Source organism: Pelodiscus sinensis, chromosome 26, assembly GCF_052426305.1.
Source record: "Pelodiscus sinensis isolate ZL-2025 chromosome 26, ASM5242630v1, whole genome shotgun sequence".
NCBI lineage: Eukaryota > Metazoa > Chordata > Testudines > Trionychidae > Pelodiscus > Pelodiscus sinensis.
The window spans coordinates 21,284,539-21,305,451 of record NC_143077.1 but is presented as its reverse complement, the minus strand read 5'-3'; the positions used below and the strand labels follow the sequence as shown (position 1 = coordinate 21,305,451).

Sequence of the window (20,913 nt, the reverse complement as noted above, 5' to 3'; positions counted from 1 at the left end):
CGGGCCCGGGCGCCCCGCGGGGACGGGCTGGAGCGAGGCTGCCCGGCCCCTCCCCGAGCCTGGCACCGCCGGGGCCGCTGCTCCTGGGGGGGGCCCGGGCGCTCAGCCAGCGGGGCTCCCCGGGGCCCTTTCTGCGGACCCTGAGCCGAGGAGCCCCACGGTCAGTTCGCAGAGGGAGGCCAAGAGACTTTGCGGGGCCTCGGGGCAAGGGCTGGGACTGGGGCCTCGGCTTCCCCAGCCCTTCCGGGCCCTGGCATGGGCGGCTGAAGGCCCAGAGCCTTCGGGTTGAGCGTTTTATTCTTCTAGTTCTTGTTCTAGTGACAGTAGCGCAGCAATAAGAGGCCCGTGTATGGCCACGTCCGTGTCATCAAGTCCTTTCAGTTGACAGTTTAAGTCCCGGCTTGACAAGCCCTGGCCGGGCTGATTTAGTCGGGATTGGTCCTGCCTAGAGCAGGGGGCTGGACTTGACCTTCCGAGGTCTCTTCCCGCTCTATGAAGGTCTATTTTCTTTACTCTGAAGTAGAAAACCAGTTCTGGGTATTGTGGCTGCGTTAATAAGATTAGAGGAATTCTGCGAATGTTGAAGGCCAAGCCTGAATGGTTTAATTTACAACGCTTTTGCTTTGCCATGCAGATCTGTAACCCCGGAGAGTTGTGTATGTAGGAGTGTGAATGTGTTAAGATAAGATGCAAAGTTCTACGGCTTTAGAACCAGGTGGTCAAAGGAGGGGGTTGAGCGAGTGCGGGCAAAGGACCGAAGATGAGCCAACCTGACTGCAGAGGAGTCATCTATGACCATCAATGCGTACCCCCTACTCACAAGAAGATTGGATAATTAGCAGATTGACGAGCCTTAAAGTGGAGCAAGCACCCCGAAAGGACGATTGGTTACAGGATGAACCTTCGCGAGATGTTTTGGGAACACTCACATCAAAAAGATAACATTCCAGTCCCAAGCTGACAGCGGGATCCATGGATTTTAGCAGAGAAGAAGGAATATATAAAGCAGGGTGCTTTGCTATGGAACTTTGGGTTTCGTCTTGCCAAGACACCATCCCGAGAGGAGCATCGGATGGCGACCGACAAAAGGCCCTGCTCCCCCTGTGTTTGATCTAGCTGGCCACTAGATTGACACAGACTCTGGACTGGTAACTATGATACCATTTGGCAGAATGATGTATGCATGATGTTTTGTGAGCGTGTGTGTGATTGAAAAGCGTACGCAACTGTTGTATTTTCAATAAATGCGGCGTCCTGCCTTCCCCCATTTAAAATTTGTGTGCTTCATTTAAGCATAACGAGCTCTAGCTGCTGCCCCCCCGCCCAGCCATTGGCAGGCTAACAGTGCCCAGCTGTCCTGGCTTATGCCGCACCACCATGCCAGCTGCCCCCGGCGCCATCCCCTGCTCATTCAGCCCCTGTGGTGCATTGGCACTAGGAAAAAAGGCAAGTTCTTATTCAAGTTACCATGCGTGGGCTAGAAAACCAAGTGCCAAGGTGGGTGCAGTTCCACATTTGTTAGCAGGCTGAGATAACGACTCTGCAACGCAAGAAGAACCCCCCCCCCCATGTCACGTGGGGTGGACACAAATTCCCACCCGCCTTCTTAGTTAGAAGACACGAGGCAAGACAGCCAATCCTCTTTATTGGAAAGAGACAAAGCCGAGCCATAAAACCCCTGCCATAAAAACACGTCACCTTCTTCCGGAGCAAATTCCAGCCCTGGAGGCATTGGCTGGTGTTGACTCAGGTGCAGGATGCTCGGTTTGCACGGGACGAACCTGTCAGGGTCACCAGAGAGGCCCCTGGGAAGGGAGAAGGCTGAGCAGCACACCGAGGAAGAAAACGGGGGTTGCTGGCAGAGCAGATACAGCAGGGAAGCTTCCGGCTTTAGCACATTCCTCATATTGAGTAAAATCCACTTCCCGGATAGCACAGAGATGGTCGGTGCGGCAGCTCCCGTCGCACTCGCTGAGGTCGTACTGCACGGAGTTGAAGCGATAGTACTGCTGCAGGTACTGCTTGTCCTGTGACAGCTTCTCCAGCACCATGTGCATGGAGCGGGCTGACCCATCGGGCACCTGGAAGGCCTCAGTCAGCCGATACTCCTTCTCCCAGCTGGGGCCTGCCAGGTTAGCATGAGTGAGGTTCACGTAATAAGTCACCATGTCCTGCGCAAGAGAGAGAAGACCAAAGGGGGTTAAGAGGGCAAACAAGCACAGGAACTGCCCTGGAAATGACCCCCTGGCCAGGGCTGGGTCTCAGCAGCTTCCTGACACTGGTGCTGAGGTGGGGCACTTCCACCAGTCCTACCCTGACAGGCAGAAGCAGCCGCTGCCCAGGTGCCTCACTGGCCCTGACCCGCTCTGCTGGAGCAGTTCTGGCTGGCTGGGGGCTCCACTTGGAGGCTGGCCCATCACGCGGGGGACTTTATCCCTCAGCTAGCAGGCCATGTGCACAGGGCTGTTACTTGGGCCCCGGTTCAATGGCTCTTGCAGGGGCAGCTCTAAAGGAGCTTGGCCAGGCTGCTTTGCGCCTCTCTGCAGGGTGGCGAAGGAACCGAGCACTTGAGCTGCCACGGAGCTCTGGGCTGTGGGGAGGGCTCAGCTTTATGTAAGCAAGAGCCCTGAGGGATGACTGCTCCGTGCCCAGCAGTCACCATGTGTTCCCAGATCAAAGCCACAGCAGAGCTGCACACATCCTGTTAAAACCCTGCTGCTCTGCGCCGCTCCCCTCTCCTCCTCCTGCTCCCAGCCATCCAGAGTGTCCTCGGGGCAGAGAGATGTTGAATGGAACAAACAGGAGCTTACAATGATCCTCGGGTCCTCGTTACTGCTGCCGCGCACACGTTTGGCCTTTTCAGGTGGCAGAGAGACTGCGGCAGAGCCCCGTTATAACCCTGCTATTCCCTGTTCCCATCAGGCGCAGGGCCTGTACACATGACAATCCCTCGCTCCTGCAGGCCGGGTCTCGCTTACAGACAGCCCCCCATCCCAGACATACCACCAATCACACCTCTCGCAACAGAAACCTCGCCCCACGAAAACCCCATCGCCAGCTCTGGTGACACCGTCACAGGGCCTGACCACATCAGCTCATTCACCTGCACATCTACGACTGTGCCATCACGCACCAGCAGTGCCCCTCTGCCATGCACGTTGGACAGACCTGCCTGTCTCCGCTCAACAGAGTGAATGGACAACGTGGGGAGCACGTTAACCTGCCTGGCCACACCATTCCCGACGTGCAAAACAACTGCACACCAGCCGCAGAGAGACACGGCTGAGCTGCAATTCAAGGCCCTTGTGATGCCGTCCAAAGCAGTTTAAACAGAGGCATGGAATGGCTCTCATCACACTAGGCAGTTTCCCCTGCAGGTCCTCTCTCCGTCTCCTCACTGTTGGGCTCCGTCTATACTGGCTTATTGGAGGCAGAACGGCTCTTGTGCAAGAGGGGGGTTTGCGCAGGAAGGAGCAGTGTAGACTGCTCCTTGCACAAAATGGCAGCTCATTAAGTATGCAAATGATTCATCGTTGCGCCTCATTTGCATCTGTTCTTGCGCAAGACTGGCCAGTGTAGATGTAGCCTTTGAGATGAGCCACCTCCCCTCTCATTCAGCTAGCTCTGCGGTCCCGCTCCCAGCTCTGGTCCCTGCTTCTCCTCCCCAAGCGTCTGAGGAAGGGGTTTATATTAAGGATGTTAACTAACAAGTAATTTACTAGTCGATAGGCACTTCCGCATTCCTCCTCTGAAATGTACAAGAGCACCCGAGGCAGCATTTCAAAGGGGCAGCGCCCGCTCTTCCCCGTTTGCTGCCTCTATCTGACAGGCAGCAAGAGGGGGGAAATCAACTAGCCCTTAACATCCTAGTGTGAATCGCATGAGAGCTTCTGCCCTAACCCGTCTGTTAGTCTTTCAAGCGCCCCAGCCGCCTGCCTGTCAGCACAGGTCCTGTTCGGAACACGCCACGTTCTGCACCAGAGCAAGAATCTCGCCTGGGGGCGCCTGTCAGGGCTTTCTTTCCTGAACGGAAGGGCTGGAAGGCCCACTGCTTGGGCTCGTTATACAAGCCAGGGAAAGGCCTGGAGAACAGACCAAGGGGCGCAATCCTGCCCTGTCCTGGGGGCTCCGACTCCAGCAGCCTCTTGACACCCACATGGCCCTGAATTTTCTGCCCTCCGCCCTGCACGTGCACAGTGGCTCTGGAGTACTTTGCCTGTCTCTCCCCGGAGCTGTCGGTTAGTTATTGGAGCAACGCCGGCTGCAGCTGCTGTGCCCCAAGGGACAGACCATGCCGTGGGGGGGGGCTCACCTCCACTTGCAGGGAGCCTCGGTCGTAGTCAAAGACCCGGATGCCAGGGTTGTTGGCGCCATTGTGCACGCCAGGCAGCGTGGTCTTCCAGGGGGTCACGCCTGGCGCTAGAAACATGGCACTGATGGGGGAACCTGCATGGGAAGGCAAATGGAGCCTGCCTGAGTCACAGCCTGGCCCAATCCAACTACAAGCCTTGTGCTTGGCAGGCAGCCTGTGACGCTGCCTAAGCCACTTGGCTTGCAACACGTCAGTCGCCCAACGACAGCCACCGGCACGTGGGCATCAATCACCTAATGACAGCCACCAGCGCACAGGCACAGCAACACCATCCTGGCAGACACCAGGGTGGGATTGGGACCTCCCAACTAAAAGCACAACTCTGCAGCAAGAAAACAGGCTGCAACAGCTGCATGTGCCCCGTGGCTCCCACTCCGAGCGCTGCATGCTCTGTGCTGCTATCCCCTAGGGCCTCCGTAGGTGGGGCCAGATGCCCAGATGACGGGCACCAGCAGCCGTGGGGCAGTGTACAGTGCTGGGAGGCAGGAGGATTTGCCAGTCACACAGGCCTGCTAGGGGCTTGCCACCTCCTGGTGCCCATGGCTTTCCGCCAAGGGCCCCGATGTAGTGTTGGCTAGACCAGACGGGGCCAATCCACCCCATGGCATTTCAGGACATGTGATGCAGGACCAATGGGATGCCCTGCAGCCAGGGCTCAGCCCACGCTGTGGCACGGTACCGCCATGGCTGTAAAAGAGCCGAAAGCTGTCAGTGTGATGGTGCCCAAAGAACTGGGCAGCTATTGCTCCATGGTGCCGCTGCACGATCTCGACATAGCGCCTGTTAAAGTGCTCCCGGAACCAGGCTTTGTGCCGCTTCTTCTCGAAGAAGCCGGGCGGGACGTGCCCCACGATGTAGACCTGCCGCAGAAAGGAGCCGGGCTGTCAGGCGGCCTGCAGAGGCTGCGCCGCAGGCTTTGCACAGGGAGGAGCAGCTCAGCGGCAGAAGCTGCTTCCAGGAGGAAGGAAACCGTTTTACCATTTCTCCTGCCTTCGCTGCGGAGGTCAGCACGTCCTCCAGCCACTGGAACTGCCCGCCGGGGTCCTCCACACCCGCCGTCTGACTGTTGCTCTCATAGTACAGGTTGGTGTTGAGGACAATCATTTGTCCCTTGGTATTAGGACCGCGCAGCTTCTCACTGTAGAAAGCACCTGCAAACCCAGCCAGCAGGAGAGAGGCCTGAAGGGACAACACCTCTCCCACCCCCTCTGTTACCGCCACTGGCTCAGCTGCCCAGGGACGCTGGCCTGGGCAAGGTGCCAGCAGCTGCCAGCACGTCGCCCACTCAGAGGCTTCCGAGAGCCCTGCCTGCCTCAGCATGCCAGAGCTGCTCCCAGCCCTGCGGCCGCAGCGTGGGCAGGGCGCTTGTTGGCTAAGCAGCCCAAGGGGCCCAGCCTCTGCCCCGTGCCTGTCTGGGAGTCTGACCCAGGCGAGGGCTATGCTGGGAAGGGCTGGCGACAGAGCACGCCCGTGTAGACAAGGCCCAACCCTCCCGGGCTATGTGAGGGCAGGCCGCCTGCCTGGGCTGCCCTGGAGGGCAGACGAGATCCACTCAATGGTCCCTCCTGGAATCTCGGACCCAGGGTAGCCATGTTGGACCAGGGCTAGGGAGGCCCTGAGGAGCAACGGTCTGTGCAAATCAGGCCTGGAGCTGGGCCTTGAGTCCCACAGCCTCCTAGTCGTTCCAGGCCAGGCCCGATGGTTGCGCGAAGGGACACCGTCGGGGCACCCTTCTACGCAGCTGAGAAAGCAGGCGAGCTGGAGGGCCAGGACACGCTGTTCCTGGGCTCCTGTGCAGCTGCCTGTGGGCTGGTGAGAGGAGCTGGGTTGGCAGCCCATCGGGAGGGCCCTTCCTCTCCCTCAGATGTGCCGCAAACTGCCCCTCCGTAGAGGGGACCGTGTCCGACCCGTCCCACAGCCGGGGCTGGCCAGGGAGGGAGCCGCACATGCCTGCTCCGAAGGTTGGGATGGAGGCATTGCTGAGCCAGGAGCGCCACAGCTCGGCTGTTGCGTTGTAGATCCGGTGCGGCGTTGGGGGGAGCTGGTTCTTGGGGTGGAAGTCGTGGTTGCCTATGGCAGGGTAGACGGCAGTGTCTGGAGCAGAACAAGAGGACACGTGAAGGCTGGTTTGGTGCCTGGAGCCAAGGGAGAGGACAGAGACTCTGGGCAGGACAAGAGGACATGGGCCTTCCCGTGCAGGGGCCACTGGCTGCTTCTCAGCCAACGTGCTGGTTCTGGCCAGTGGTTAGGAATAAACCACCAAGAGCTACGGACAGACCCCTTGAGCCCAGAGCTGGGCTTGGGGCAAAGTCCCCTCTCGTGGCTGTGGTGAAACTGGGCAGAAACCCCACCCCAGGCAAAGCGTCACCAAGTCCCACTGAAGGGCTAGTTGGGGGCTTTCAGTGGGGACCAGGGAGGAATTGGGTAGATCGGTGGTTGGGGAGCAGCTGTTCAGGGGGAGTACGTGGAGAACTGCTTCAACTCGGCACCTGGGGAGCCATTTATAGTAAGAAAAGGCAGTGCCGGGGAGGGTTGGGGGAAGCCCCTGGTGAGGAGCTGTTCTGGGAGGTTATGGGGGGAGCCCCTGGTGAGGAGCTGTTCTGGGGGGCCATGGGGGGAGCCCCTGGTGAGAAGCTGTTCTGGGGAGCTATGGGGGGAGCCCCTGGTGAGAAGCTGTTCTGGGGAGCCCCTGGTAAGGAGCTGTCCAGGAGGTACATGGGGGGAACTCCTGGTGAGGAGCTGTTCTGGGGGGCCATAGGGGGAGCCCCTGGTGAGGAGCTGTTCTGGAGGGCTATGGGGGGAGCCCCTGGTGAGGAGCTGTCCAGAGGGGTCACGGGGGGAGCCCCTGGTGAGGAGCTGTTCTGGGGGGCCATAGGGGGAGCCCCTGGTGAGGAGCTGTCCAGGGGGGCAATGGGGGGAGCCCCTGGTGAGGAGCTGTCCAGGGGGGTTATGGGGGGAGCCCCTGGTGAGGAGCTGTTCTGGGGAGCAATGGGGGAAGCCCCTGGTGAGGAGCTGTCCAGGGGGGTTATGGGGGGAGCCCCTGGTGAGGAGCTGTTCTGGGGGGCCATGGGGGGAGGCCCCTGGTGAGGAGCTGTTCTGGGGGGTCATGGGGGGAGCCCCTGGTGAGGAGCTGTTCTGGAGGGCTATGGGGGGAGCCCCTGGTGAGGAGCTGTTCTGGGGGGTCATGGGGGGAGCACCTGGTGAGGAGCTGTTCTGGAGGGCTATGGGGGGAGCCCCTGGTGAGGAGCTGTTCTGGGGGGCTATGGGGGAGCCCCTGGTGAGGAGCTGTTCTGGGGGCTATGGGGGAGCCCCTGGTGAGGAGCTGTTCTGGAGGGCTATGGGGGGAGCCCCTGGTGAGGAGCTGTTCTGGAGGGCTATGGGGGAGCCCCTGGTGAGGAGCTGTCCAGGGGAGTCATGGGGGGAGCACCTGGTGAGGAGCTGTCCAGGGGAGTCATGGGGGGAGCCCCTGGTGAGGAGCTGTTCTGGAGGGCTATGGGGGGAGCCCCTGGTGAGGAGCTGTTCTGGAGGGCTATGGGGGAGCCCCTGGTGAGGAGCTGTCCAGGGGAGTCATGGGGGGAGCCCCTGGTGAGGAGCTGTTCTGGAGGGCTATGGGGGGAGCCCCTGGTGAGGAGCTGTTCTGGAGGGCTATGGGGGAGCCCCTGGTGAGGAGCTGTCCAGGGGGATCATGGGGGGAGCCCCTGGTGAGGAGCTGTTCTGGGGGGCTATGGGGGAGCCCCTGGTGAGGAGCAGTCCAGGGGGGCCATAGGGGGAGGCCCCTGGTGAGGAGCTGTCCAGGGGAGTCATGGGGGGAGCCCCTGGTGAGGAGCTGTTCTGGAGGGCTATGGGGGAGCCCCTGGTGAGGAGCAGTCCAGGGGGGCCATAGGGGGAGGCCCCTGGTGAGGAGCTGTCCAGGGGGGCCATGGGGGGAGCCCCTGGTGAGGAGCTGTTCTGGGGGGCTATGGGGGAGCCCCTGGTGAGGAGCTGTTCTGGAGGGCCATGGGGGGGCCCCTGGTGAGGAGCTGTTCTGGAGGGCCATGGGGGGAGCCCCTGGTGAGGAGCTGTTCTGGAGGGCCATGGGGGGAGCCCCTGGTGAGGAGCTGTTCTGGAGGGCCATGGGGGGAGCCCCTGGTGAGGAGCTGTTCTGGAGGGCTATGGGGGAGCCCCTGGTGAGGAGCTGTTCTGGAGGGCCATGGGGGAGCCCCTGGTGAGGAGCTGTTCTGGGGGGCTATGGGGGAGCCCCTGGTGAGGAGCTGTTCTGGAGGGTTATGGGGGGAGCCCCTGGTGAGGAGCTGTTCTGGAGGGCCATGGGGGGACCCCCTGGTGAGGAGCTGTTCTGGGGGGCTATGGGGGGAGACCCCTGGTGAGGAGCTGTTCTGGAGGGCTATGGGGGGAGCCCCTGGTGAGGAGCTGTTCTGGGGGGCCATGGGGGGAACCCCTGGTGAGGAGCTGTTCTGGAGGGCCATGGGGGGAGCCCCTGGTGAGGAGCTGTTCTGGAGGGCCATGGGGGGAGCCCCTGGTGAGGAGCTGTTCTGGGGGGCCATGGGGGGAGCCCCTGGTGAGGAGCTGTCCAGGGGGGTTATGGGGGGAGCCCCTGGTGAGGAGCTGTTCTGGGGGGCTATGGGGGGAGCCCCTGGTGAGGAGCTGTTCTGGGGGGCTATGGGGGAGCCCCTGGTGAGGAGCTGTTCTGGAGGGCCATGGGGGAGCCCCTGGTGAGGAGCTGTTCTGGAGGGCTATGGGGGAGCCCCTGGTGAGGAGCTGTTCTGGAGGGCCATGGGGGAGCCCCTGGTGAGGAGCTGTTCTGGAGGGCTATGGGGGGAGCCCCTGGTGAGGAGCTGTTCTGGAGGGCCATGGGGGGAGCCCCTGGTGAGGAGCTGTTCTGGAGGGCTATGGGGGGAGCCCCTGGTGAGGAGCTGTTCTGGAGGGCCATGGGGGGAGCCCCTGGTGAGGAGCTGTTCTGGAGGGCCATGGGGGAGCCCCTGGTGAGGAGCTGTTCTGGAGGGCTATGGGGGAGCCCCTGGTGAGGAGCTGTTCTGGAGGGCCATGGGGGGAGCCCCTGGTGAGGAGCAGTCCAAGGGGGGCCATGGGGGGAGCCCCTGGTGAGGAGCTGTTCTGGGGGGCTATGGGGGAGCCCCTGGTGAGGAGCTGTTCTGGAGGGTTATGGGGGGAGCCCCTGGTGAGGAGCTGTTCTGGAGGGCCATGGGGGGACCCCCTGGTGAGGAGCTGTTCTGGGGGGCTATGGGGGGAGACCCCTGGTGAGGAGCTGTTCTGGAGGGCTATGGGGGGAGCCCCTGGTGAGGACCTGTTCTGGGGGGCCATGGGGGGAGCCCCTGGTGAGGAGCTGTTCTGGAGGGCCATGGGGGAGCCCCTGATGAGGAGCTGTTCTGGGGGGCCATGGGGGGAGCCCCTGGTGAGGAGCTGTCCAGGGGGGTTATGGGGGGAGCCCCTGGTGAGGAGCTGTTCTGGGGGGCTATGGGGGAGCCCCTGGTGAGGAGCTGTTCTGGAGGGCTATGGGGGAGCCCCTGGTGAGGAGCTGTCGAGGGAGGTTATGGGGGGAGCCCCTGGTGAGGAGCTGTCGAGGGGGGTTATGGGGGGAGCCCCTGGTGAGGAGCTGTTCTGGGGGGTCATGGGGGGAGCCCCTGGTGAGGAGCTGTTCTGGAGGGCTGTGGGGGAGCCCCTGGTGAGGAGCTGTCGAGGGGGGTTATGGGGGAGCCCCTGGTGAGGAGCTGTTCTGGGGGGCCATGGGGGGAGCCCCTGGTGAGGAGCTGTTCTGGAGGGCTGTGGGGGAGCCCCTGGTGAGGAGCTGTCGAGGGGGGTAGCCCCTGGTGAGGAGCTGTCGAGGGGGGCTATGGGGGAGCCCCTGGTGAGGAGCTGTCCAGAGCAGGCACCTGTGGGCGAACAGAAGCGTCAGTTTCCCGAGCTGCAGCCTGACACTTGTACCAGGAGCAGGCAGTGATGGGCCCAGCTGGCTGACTCCACTGGCAGGATCTGTCCCCTGCAGTGATGCTGGGTAGATGACGCTCAGTCAGGAGTCATGGGGCCGTCCGCAGTGGGGGGGCTCCACTGGGGAGTGGGAAGCATTGTCCCTCCTAGGCATAACCCACGTTTGGTCGGTCCCATATACTTTGCTGGGGCCATAGGGGCAGGTGGATTCCTTCTCCCGTTGCTGAGCAGGGGGTTCCAATGGTGTTTTCCACCATGACTGTTCAAAGACTGCTGCTTTCCCACACGTCCCCCTGCAGTGTGGCTCCCTGTCCAGAGTGAAGCTGCCCAGAGACCATAGCGATGTAGTGGACCCCTCCCCCAGTGCACTCCTCCCCCAGGAAGGGGGCCAAAGGTCCCCCCATGCTAGGTTCCTTGACCACTCCGACGGCGTCCCCTTCTCTGGATCTGCCATCTCTGGCTGGCTGAGCTGGTCTCGCCTGCCAGGCGGATGCTGGGTCACCTATTCTCCAGATTGCCTCCTTCTCTGTCCTGGGGAATCGTACCTGGAAACACCTGTTTTATCAGAGCAGTCAAATTGGCAATTATTTCCAGCACCACGTCTTCTCCAAGTCTCTTGTTGGGGACATGAGGAGTATCGTCTCTGGAAAACAGCACAATCATCAGGTGCAGCAGCCGTGGGAAAGGGAAGAGTCGGTAGCTGTCATCTCAGAGAGACCAGGGGGTACAGAAGATATTTCTTCACCCACTTGGTCTCAGGGAGGCGTCTGCACACAGAGCGAGGAGGCAGCAGGTGGGGACCTTCCATCTAGCGTGCTGGATGTGGTTTCAGGTGAACATTTGGGGAACTGTTCTGGGAAAGAACCTGTTCCCACATGTTCAGCTTTTTCTTTTTGCATGAGAAATCTGGGCCCAGCTGTGCTCCGCTGTGTCTGGAAGATGCCATGGCTGCCTGCAGGACTAGTGACTTTACACATTCTGAGAGGGAATCCTGCTTAACGGACGGGGAAAGCCCTTTGTTTCTGTTTGTGTGTAACTCCTCTGCCTGACTGGACAGCTGGGCTGTGTCTAGACTGGCCAGTTTTTCTGGAAAATCAGCCGCTTTTCCGGAAAAACTTGCCAGCTGTCTACACTGGCCACTTGAATTTCCACAAAAGCACTGACTTCCTACTGTGAGAAATCAGTGCTTCCTACTGTGAGAAATCAGTGCTTCTTGCGGAAATACTATGCTGCTCCCGTTCGGGCAAAAGGGCCAGTGTAGACAGCTGAGATTTGTTTTTCGCGAAAATGGCGATTGGGGCTTTTTTGCGCAAAAGCGCGTCTAGATTGGCCACGGACGCTTTTCTGCAAAAAGTGCTTTTGTGGAAAAGCGTCCGTGCCAATCTTGACGCTCTGTTCCGAAAATGCTTTTAACAGAACACTTTTCCGTTAAAAGCATTTCCAGAAAATCATGCCAGTCTAGACGTAGCCCTGGAGAAAAGCCCATTTGTGAGGGATTCAAACCCTCACCTCCATGCTCTGGCTGCTCCGAGGGCCTCCAGCAAAACCCGCAGAGCAGCCTTCACAGGCCTCAGACGTCAACCTTTCGGACTCTTCATTAGTCTCCTAGAAAAGGGCACAAAGCTGTTTGCAAAACCCTCCTCCTGCTGCCTTTAACAATGCCCACCTTGTGCCCTGCTGGCTGTGCTAACAGCACCGGGCCTGGAGTGAGTGCCGCCAGGGGCTGTGCATCTTGGGCCCACATGTGCAGAAGGGCCTGAGATGCAGGGGTCTGGTTATGATTCCTGTGTGGGACTCTGGCCTCATTCCACCAGCAACAGACCCTGACTTGGGAAGCTGCTTACCTAACAGGAACTCCCTTTGCTCTGAATTGGCTGCTCACTCGTCAATAGAGTCACTGTCACAGGGTTGCCAACTCTCCCCACTGGACAGACCAGAAGGCATTTGTGACAATGGTGTCCGGCCCGTGTGGTCTGGGAGACCCTAGTTCTCTGGAGTATCTGGCTGAGATTCTGCCTGACCAGCACAGCTCCTGTAACAAAGGCTATTGTTTTCATGCTTGTCCAAGGCACCAGGACTGGCTATTTTGAACCAGGAGCCCTGCAGAGGAGCACCCTTGCCTGAGGCAGAGCCAACACCTGACAGCAGCACATGCCTCGCTCCTAGGTAGTTAACATGCTCTGATTGACAGACACCCAAGGGAGAACTTGGCAAGTCTAGCCAGCAGCTGGACAGCAACTTCTGCTTCTTTATCCTGGTTTCCCTATCTTGTGCATGAAGCTCTGATGCCTCAGGAGGTCCCTTCCTGACCTGTGACCCTCTAATTTGGGGGCACTTGGTAAGAGTGGATCCGATTCCTGGGTGATTGAGCTGGGGCTTGCTAATTGCAGGGTGGCAGCTGTTGCACTAAGGTGCTCATGTGCACCGTGAGTAGAATTCAGCATGTTCCTGCCTGTGATTTCGAATGTGTGCATGGGTTATACTGTGATCATGCCCTAGCTGTCACTGCTAGCCACAGATTCCTTACCCAGTCCACAGGATGAAGTCCGGATCAGGCAGGATCTCCTTCATGGCATAAATGGAGGAGTTTATGAGAATCCAGGGAGAATCACACAGGTAATTTCCCCATCTTCCTGCATTAGACACGGGCTGGGACCCAGCAGACGGACACACCTGGAGAGGGTCTGTTGTCACTCTGTAGGCTGGGTCCAAATGGAGGTCTGTGACATGCCAAAAGTGACCTGCCAAAGACAGAACCCACAACACAGTGCAGGGGAATTGAAAACTGATGCAGCTGGGAAGCCATGGGGCAGCGAGCGTTAAACGACTCTCTACTGGAGTAATTCCCTGTGCAGACATTGCTATTCCAAGCCAAGAGTGTCCATCTGGGATCTTTACTGACACAACTATTGAGCCCTCTGTAGGGGCTCAGTGTGGAGGGCACTGCCTTGGGAATTTGGAGACCTGGCTGCACTTCTCTACTCTGCCATGGACTTCCTGTGTGACCAGGGGCAAGTCACATAGTCTCTCCAAGCCTCAATTTCTATTTGTAGCAAGGTGGTAAGAGCAATGCCCTGAATCATAGAACACTAGAACTGGAAGGGACCTCGAGAGGCATCAAGTACGGTCCCCTGCCCTCATGGCAGGACCAAGCACCATAGATCATCCCCGGTAGTTGTTTATTTTAACCTGCTTTTAAATATCTCCAGTGATGGAGATTCCACAACTTCTCTAGGCAATTTATTCCAGTGTTTAAACACCAAGGCTGTGTCTAGACTGGCATGATTTTCTGGAAATGCTTTTAACGGAAAAGTTTTCCATTAAAAGCATTTTTGGAAAAGAGCATCTAGATTGGCAGGACGCTTTTCTGCAAAAGCACTTTTTGCGGAAAAGCGTCCGTGCCAATCTAGACGCGCTTTTCCGCAAAAAAGCCCCGATCGCCATTTTCACGATTGGGGCTTTTTTGTGGAAAACAATTCTGAGCTGTCTACACTGGCCCTTTTGCGCAAAAGGGACTTTTGCCTGAACGGGAGCAGCATAGTATTTCCGCAAGAAGCACTGATTTCTTACAGTAGGAAGTCAGTGCTTTTGCGGAAATTCAAGCGGCCAGTGTAGACAGCTGGCAAGTTTTTCCCAAAAAGCTGCTGATTTTCCGGAAAAACTGGCCAGTCTAGACACAGCCCAAGGGTGCATCTAGACTGGCAAGATTTTGCTTGCGCAAAAACTTGCCAGCTGTCTACACTGGCCGCTTGAATGTAAGAATTCGGTGTTTCTTGCGCAAATACTTTGATGCTCCCGCTCAGGGATAAGCCCTCTTGTGCAAGAATACTTGTGCAAGAGGGCCAGTGTAAACAGGCACCTTAATTTTTTGCGCAAGAAAGCCCAATGGCTAAAATGGGTGTCTATACTGGGCACAGATGTTTTTGCGTAAAAGCATCTGTGCCAATCTAGATGCTCTTTTCGGAAATACTTTCAACGGAAAAACTTTTCCGTTAAAAGTATTTTCGCAAAATCATGCCAGTCTAGATACAGCCAACGTGTGAAACTGTTCCTTCCTAAGTGGAGTACTTTGCATTTGTCCTTATTGAATTTCATCCTATTTCCCTCTAACGATTATCCTACTCTCCAAAGCATTTGCAACCCCTCCCAGCTTGGAATCATCTGCAAACTTTGTAAGTGTACTCTCTATGCCAATATCTAAATTATTGATGAAGATATTGAACAGAACTGGTCCATAGCTGATTTTTGCAGAATCACACTTGTTATACCCTTCCAGCATGACTGTGAACCATTGATAACTACTTTCTAGGAATGGTTATCCAACCAGTTATACCCTCAACTAATAGTAGCCATGCCCAAGCTGTATTTTCTTAGTTTATTGATAAGAAGGTTGGGTGAGACCATATCAAATGTTTGATTAAAGTCTAGATAAACCAGATCCACCTTATCCTCAGGGCTTTTTATCTTACCAGAGAAAGCTATAAGGGTGCTTTGACATGATTTGTTCTTTTACAAATCCATGCTGTTACTTATCCCATTATTATCTTCTAGGGCTACATCTAGACTGGCATGATTTTCCGCAAATGCTTTTAACGGAAAAGTTTTCTGTTAAAAGCATTTGTGGAAAAGAGCGTCTAGATTGGCACGGACGCTTTTCCGCAAACGCACTTTTACACAAAGCATAAGTGGCCAATCTAGACGCGCTTTTGCACAAAACAAATCTGAGCTGTCTACACTGGCCCTTTTGCCTGAACAGGAACAGCGTAGTATTTCCGCAAGCAGCACGGATTTCTTACATGAGATCGTCAGTGTTCTTGCGGAAATTCAAGTGGCCAGTCTAGACAGAGCCTAGATGTTTCCAGATGGAGTCCTTGATTATTTGCTCTATTATCTTGGCATATGTGACGGGGCGCGCCGCCCCCTTCCCGCCGGCATCGGCCTGCCCCGCACCAAACCCGCGGTTGCCCTGACCCTCCTGGGCACCACCCGGGGAGTGGGGGTGAGTTGCAGGGCCTGCTCCGCCGCCGCGGCCCAGCTGACGAGCGGCACGGCGGGGGTGGGGCTGACGGCGGAGCGGGGACGCACAAAGGGGGATGAGTCAGCTGACGCGGCGCCTGACGTCATCAGGGCCGGACGTCGGTGCGGTTTTTAAAAACAGGCCCGGGGCAGCAGGGGGAGAACGGAGGAAGCCGAAGAGGAGCAGGGTGGGAGAGTAAGCGACGGAGGAAGGAGGAAGTAGCGTAGGAGGGCGAGGACAGATTGGCACAACACCAGAAGGGTGGGTGAGGGTAGCACGAGCTGTGAGGGGGGGGCCACGGGGGTCATAGAGAAGGGGTAGGAAGCAGCCCAGGGAGGCAAACCCGGCGGGTCGGGGTGCTTCGGACAAACACCCCCCCAGCAGAGCCAGTGGCCACTCGCCTGTCCTCAGGGCCCTGGGCTGGGGTCCGGGAGTGAGGGTGGGCCCAGACCCCCCTGCCTTTTTGCAGCACTTGGGAAAGAAGAAAGTGATTGGGAATAGTCAACATGGATTCACCAAGGGCAAGTCCTGCCTGACCAATCAGATTGCTTTCTGTGATGAGGTAACAGGCTCTGTGGACATGGGGAAGTCGGTGGATGTGATACACCTTGGCTGTGTCTAGACTGGCCAGTTTTTCTGGAAAATCAGCCGCTTTTCCGGAAAAACTTGCCAGCTGTCTACACTGGCCGCTTGAATTTCCGCAAAAGCACTGACTTCCTCCTGTGAGAAATCAGTGCTTTTTGCGGAAATACTACGCTGCTCCCGTTCGGGCAAAAGTCCCTTTTGCACAAAAGTTTTGCGCAAAAGGGCCCGTGTAGACAGCTCAGAATTGTTTTCCGCAAAAAAGCCCCGATCGCGAAAATGGCGATTAGGGCTTTTTTGCGGAAAAGCGTGTCTAGATTGGCCACGGACACTTTTCCACAAAAAGTGCTTTTGCGGAAAAGCGTCCGTGCCAATCTAGATGCTCTTTTCTGAAAATGCTTTTAACAGAAAACTTTTCCATTAAAAACATTTCCGGAAAAATCATGCCAGTCTAGACGTAGCCCTTGATTTTAGCAAAGCTTTTGATATGGTGTTTCTCAGTATTTTTGCCAGCAAGCTAAGGAAGTATGGATTGGATAAATGGACTGTAATGTGGATAGAAAGATGGCTAGATTATCAGGCTCAATGGGTAGTGATCAATGGCTGATGGTCAGTTTCAAGCAGGGTGGCCCAAGGATCGGTTCTAGGACCGGTTTTGTTCAACATCTTTATTAATGACCTGGATGAGGGGATGGATTGCACCCTCAGCAGGTTTGCATATGACACTAAGCTAGGGGGAGAGGTAGATAGGCTGGACGGCAGGGGTAGGGTCCAGAGTGTCATAAAGAGGCTGTTCTCAGTCGTGACATGACGGAACGAGGAGCAATGGTCTCAAGTTGCAGTGGGGAAGGTCTAGGCTGGATATTAGGAAAAACTATTTCCCTAAGAGGGTGGTGAAGCACTGGAATGGGTTCCCTAGGGAGGTGGTGGAATCTCCTCAAGAATGGCGAGACTGGGTCAGACCAAAGGTCCATCCAGCCCAGTATCCTGTCTGCCGACAGTGGCCAATGCCAGATGCCCCAGAGGGAGAGAGCACAACAGGTAATCCTCACATGATCCCTCCCCTGTCATCTATTTCCAGACAGACAGAGGCTAGGGACACCATTCCTACCCATCCTGGCTAATAGCTGTTGATGGACCTAACCTCCATGAATCTATCTAGCTCTTTTTTGAACCCTGTTAATAGTCCTGGCCTTCACCACATCCTCTGGCAAGGAGTTCCACAGATTGACTGTGCACTGAGTGAAGAAAAACTTCCTTTTGTTTGCTTTAAACCTGCTGCCTATTAATTTCATTTGGTGACCCCTAGTTCTTATATTGTGGGAATAAGTAAATAACTTTTTCCATATCAGTCTTTTCCACTTCTTTCCAACACCACCTCCATCCCTAGAGGTTTTTACGTCTCAGCTTGACACAGCCCTGGCTGGGATGGTTTAGTTGGGGTTGATCCTGCTTTGGGCAGGGGGCTGGACTTGATGGCTCCTGAGGTCTCTTCCCACCCTAGGATTCTATGATTTTGCCCCTGCGTACTTGTGGGGGCCTGCAGTGTGTGTGTGGGGGGGGGGAGGGTTGCCTGGGGATTCCTCTGGATGGCCCTGTCTCCACCAGAAGACCCCATACTACATTCAGGCAAATGATAAAACATGATTATCAGTGGGACCATTTCCAAAAGCAGCCCCCAGCACTCTGCCACCCTTGCCAAGCCAGAGAGCAGGAGGTGGGTTCTGGGTAGCCAAATCCCAGCAGGGGTCAAAGTCAGGAGCCTTCCTGACCTGAGCAGTCTGGAAGTGGGAGAGATGGGGGTTGCTCCCCAGGAGCTAGGGCACAGAAATGGTTCTCTGCAGGCATCTTCCCTGGTGTTGCTTGGCAAAGCTATGCAGGAGGTATCCCAGAAAAACTCTTGACACATCCAGGGAACGCAGCTGCTCTTTCAATGTTTTTTCGGAAGAGCAGATGCACTTTTTCGGCATCCCTGTAAACCTCATTTTACAAGGAAGAAGGGAGGTTCCAAAAAAGGGTTTTTTCCAACATTTGGCCCGGTGTAGATGGGCCAAATGTCAGAAAAGCCTCTTCCAGAAAAAGCTCTGCAAATTGCAGTTTGTAATTTGCCCAGCTTTTTCCACTTCTTTTTTTTGGAAGAGCCGTGTAGTGGAGACACAGGCAGAGTGCCGGAAGGGAACATGCCAAGAGGCTTTGCTGAGCTGCTTTGGAACAAGCCCACTGCAGGTGGCAGACCCAGGGAGGATGGGGTTTTCCTTAGGGCTTTCTTCTCAGGCCACGCAGACCCGGTGAGCTCATCTGCACCAGCACGCGGGAGACAGGGCTCAGTCCCACTGCTCTGTTCAGCTGGCACGGCCACCCTGGCAGCACCCCAGCAGCAGAGCCGTAAACGTGCTGGCGGGGACACGGTTAGGTCCTGCACAGGGCTCCAACTCACCCACGCACTGAGCTCCTGTAGTGCTGCCTGTCTCACTGGTCCTGAGTGGCCCTGGGAGCCTTTCAGAGAACATGACTATGGAAGTCAATCTTCAGTCTCTTTCCTAGGAGCCAGATTTTGACCACCAGGACCATTCTCCTACCTTTCCTTGGGTCACTGGTACCTACATGTACCATGACCGCCAGCTCCTCCCCAGCACTGCACAGAAGTCTATCTTGGTATCTCAAGAAATCTGCAAACTTTGTATCCAGCAAGGAATTTATCAGGTGGTTCTCCTGGTCATCACAAACCCAACTATCTGTTTCTAATAATTGAATCCCCCACGACTATTACCTGTCTCTTCTAAGAGAAGTATCAGTGGGAGATGACACCGTGACATAGTTTGGAAAGTGGCTGCTCAGGGCAAATTTCTGTCCTGTCCTGCTCAGATTTGCTGGGGGAGGGGGACAGATGACTCCCTTTCAGTGAGCCTGTGCAGCAGCAGGGTAGGATAAGGCAGAGTGCTTCGTGGGCACGAGGAGCCGGCTCTTGCTGAGAAACCTGCGTGTCTGGGTTCCACGTTGATGCAAGTTGGGGGGATGTGCATTCTGTTCCTCACTGCAGCTGCAGTGCAGAGTGTGCAGCTGAGTGTGCTGTTGGTCAGCTTCTGCCTCCCCCAGGGGCTGCACACTTGGAAGGGCAGAATTTTAGTACCAGGAGCGCTGACTCCTTTGAAGGCCCAGCTGCCACACTAGCCACTAAGAAACACTCCCAGTGAGGCCACAGCAATTCAAAGCAGTCCTATAACCACACACAGCCCTACTTCTTGCCAGCCCTCCCCCCATCTTAACTCTCTTCCCTTGAGCTAGGATTGCACTTGGACTGCATGTTCCTCAGGGCAGAGTCCATGTCTTATCAGCTGGAGCCAACAAGTAGTGCCTAAATCCAACACAATTAAAGGAACACTATTAGTTTGCAGTCTAATGGAACAACCTACATTTATTATTATTTTTTTTAATCCCATTTTCCTGGGGTTTTAATACAATTCTCATCTATTGCCCAGTGAAAAAGAAACATGCAGACACACTCACCTTCTGACATAACCAGCTGCCCGAGCCACCAACCCCCACTTGCTGCACACAGGAGCCATTGCCCACTCATCTGTCACGGGGCTGTCTGGGGGTGCTAAACTAACATATAAAGAAGGTGCCTTTTCTAAGTTTGCCATGATTTTGCAGTAACAGAGGCAGGGCTGAGAGCTCACTCATCCTGTGCCTCACCCAATGCTTTCTGCCTGCGCCTCAAGGCAGGGTTGGCCTCAACACAATCCCATCAGTGGGCTGACAAAAATCAACTTCATGAATGCCAGGAGAGCCAGTCATGTGCTGCCCCAGAAGCCCTGGGTCTGTTCACATCTTGCAGCTCGTTTAAAGAGACGTGAGCAAGCCAAGTTTAGTTTGGAAGTCAAGTAGAAACCAAGCTATGGCAAATCTTCCCTTGGAAGGAGGAACGCTTCCTCCAGACCTAGCAAAATCAGGCAGGCACAGAAAACTCATGAGGGCTGTTACCTTGGGTGGCGGCGGCAGCAGCAGCAATTCTGCAGTGCATTAGCAGCAGCAGGAACCTCATGGCATCCATCTGAACTGGAATGGGGAGCTCTGACAGCTGCTGACTAATTGCCACTTTGCTGTTGAGAAGAGCCAATCCCAGGCAGCTGTCACCTCACCTGACTTCCTGGCAATGTGTGAAATGGGAGCACTTCTAGCTTGCCTTAAGAAAGATTCTCAGCCCATGGAGGGTCCCTTGCAGCCCAATCTGGGCACCGCTGCTGCTGGAGCCGGTGGCATTCTCCAGGGAGGCTGGTTTTGTTGGTTAAGCCAGCAAAAATAAGGTACAGGGCAGGAGTGAATTCCCTACTGGGGTCTGAATATTTAGATTACCTCAAATATCTACTGGCAGGTTTTAGGTGGCCTGTTGCTCACCACCCAGCCAGACTCAGGGTGCCTAGTGCCTCACTTCCCTCCCTCACCAGCACTTTGGTTGCTGTTCTCAGAATCTGTTCTACTTTCTTGGTACCTTTCCGGGGGCAAGTGCCTGGAACAGGATGCAGAGACCAGTCCCTTACACAAAGGACATCTCACCTCTTGCTCCGTCACAGGACTCTTTTGTGCAGGTGCCAACTGAAATCACAGGGGCCTTCTCACTACCACATCCCATTACTAAGTCCTGCCTAACTCACTGCATTCCCAGCCCAGGTCTCACATCTAGCCCTACTTCCCAGCTTCTTCCCAGCTGCCTGAAATACTTCCCCTACCCCCGTACTGATGGGCTGCATTATCCCAAGTGGCGAGAAATGAATCAGCCAGCAACCCTGCCATGCCCACCACAGTGAGTAGTGGAGGGTCACCCCATCAGCTGCCTCAGCAGCATCCCCAAGAAGCCCCTGCGAATGGCGCAGAGAATGTCAGCGACCGGCGGCACCGCCGTGCTACACCCCTCCGAACAGCTCCCTTACGGGTCCAAGCAGCTCCTGCCTCCACCCGCCCGCGGCGGCCGCGGGAAGTGTGTGGGGGAGGGGGGGCGGTA

The 20,913-nt window shown here is 56.5% G+C and overlaps 1 protein-coding gene across 4 annotated transcripts; it reads right to left on the bottom strand.

Moving 5' to 3' along the window:
- Positions 1-1,628: 1,628 nt before the first annotated feature.
- Positions 1,629-20,840, bottom strand: SMPDL3B (sphingomyelin phosphodiesterase acid like 3B). Of its 4 annotated transcripts, none has more exons than XM_006134882.5 (8): positions 19,896-20,840; positions 12,840-13,053; positions 10,858-10,955; positions 6,323-6,466; positions 5,351-5,523; positions 5,052-5,232; positions 4,313-4,446; positions 1,629-2,171 (listed from the first exon to the last, which is right to left on the bottom strand). In XM_006134882.5, exons 1-8 carry the CDS (start codon positions 19,963-19,965, stop codon positions 1,791-1,793), a joined length of 1,395 nt encoding a protein of 464 aa, XP_006134944.2. In that variant the 5' UTR covers positions 19,966-20,840; the 3' UTR covers positions 1,629-1,790. The 4 variants fall into 4 exon arrangements, with proteins under 4 accessions (XP_006134944.2, XP_025046375.2, XP_006134946.2 ...); XM_025190590.3 differs by lacking the exon at positions 19,896-20,840 and adding an exon at positions 19,419-19,876; XM_006134884.5 differs by lacking the exon at positions 19,896-20,840 and adding an exon at positions 18,682-19,386.
- Positions 20,841-20,913: the final 73 nt, after the last annotated feature.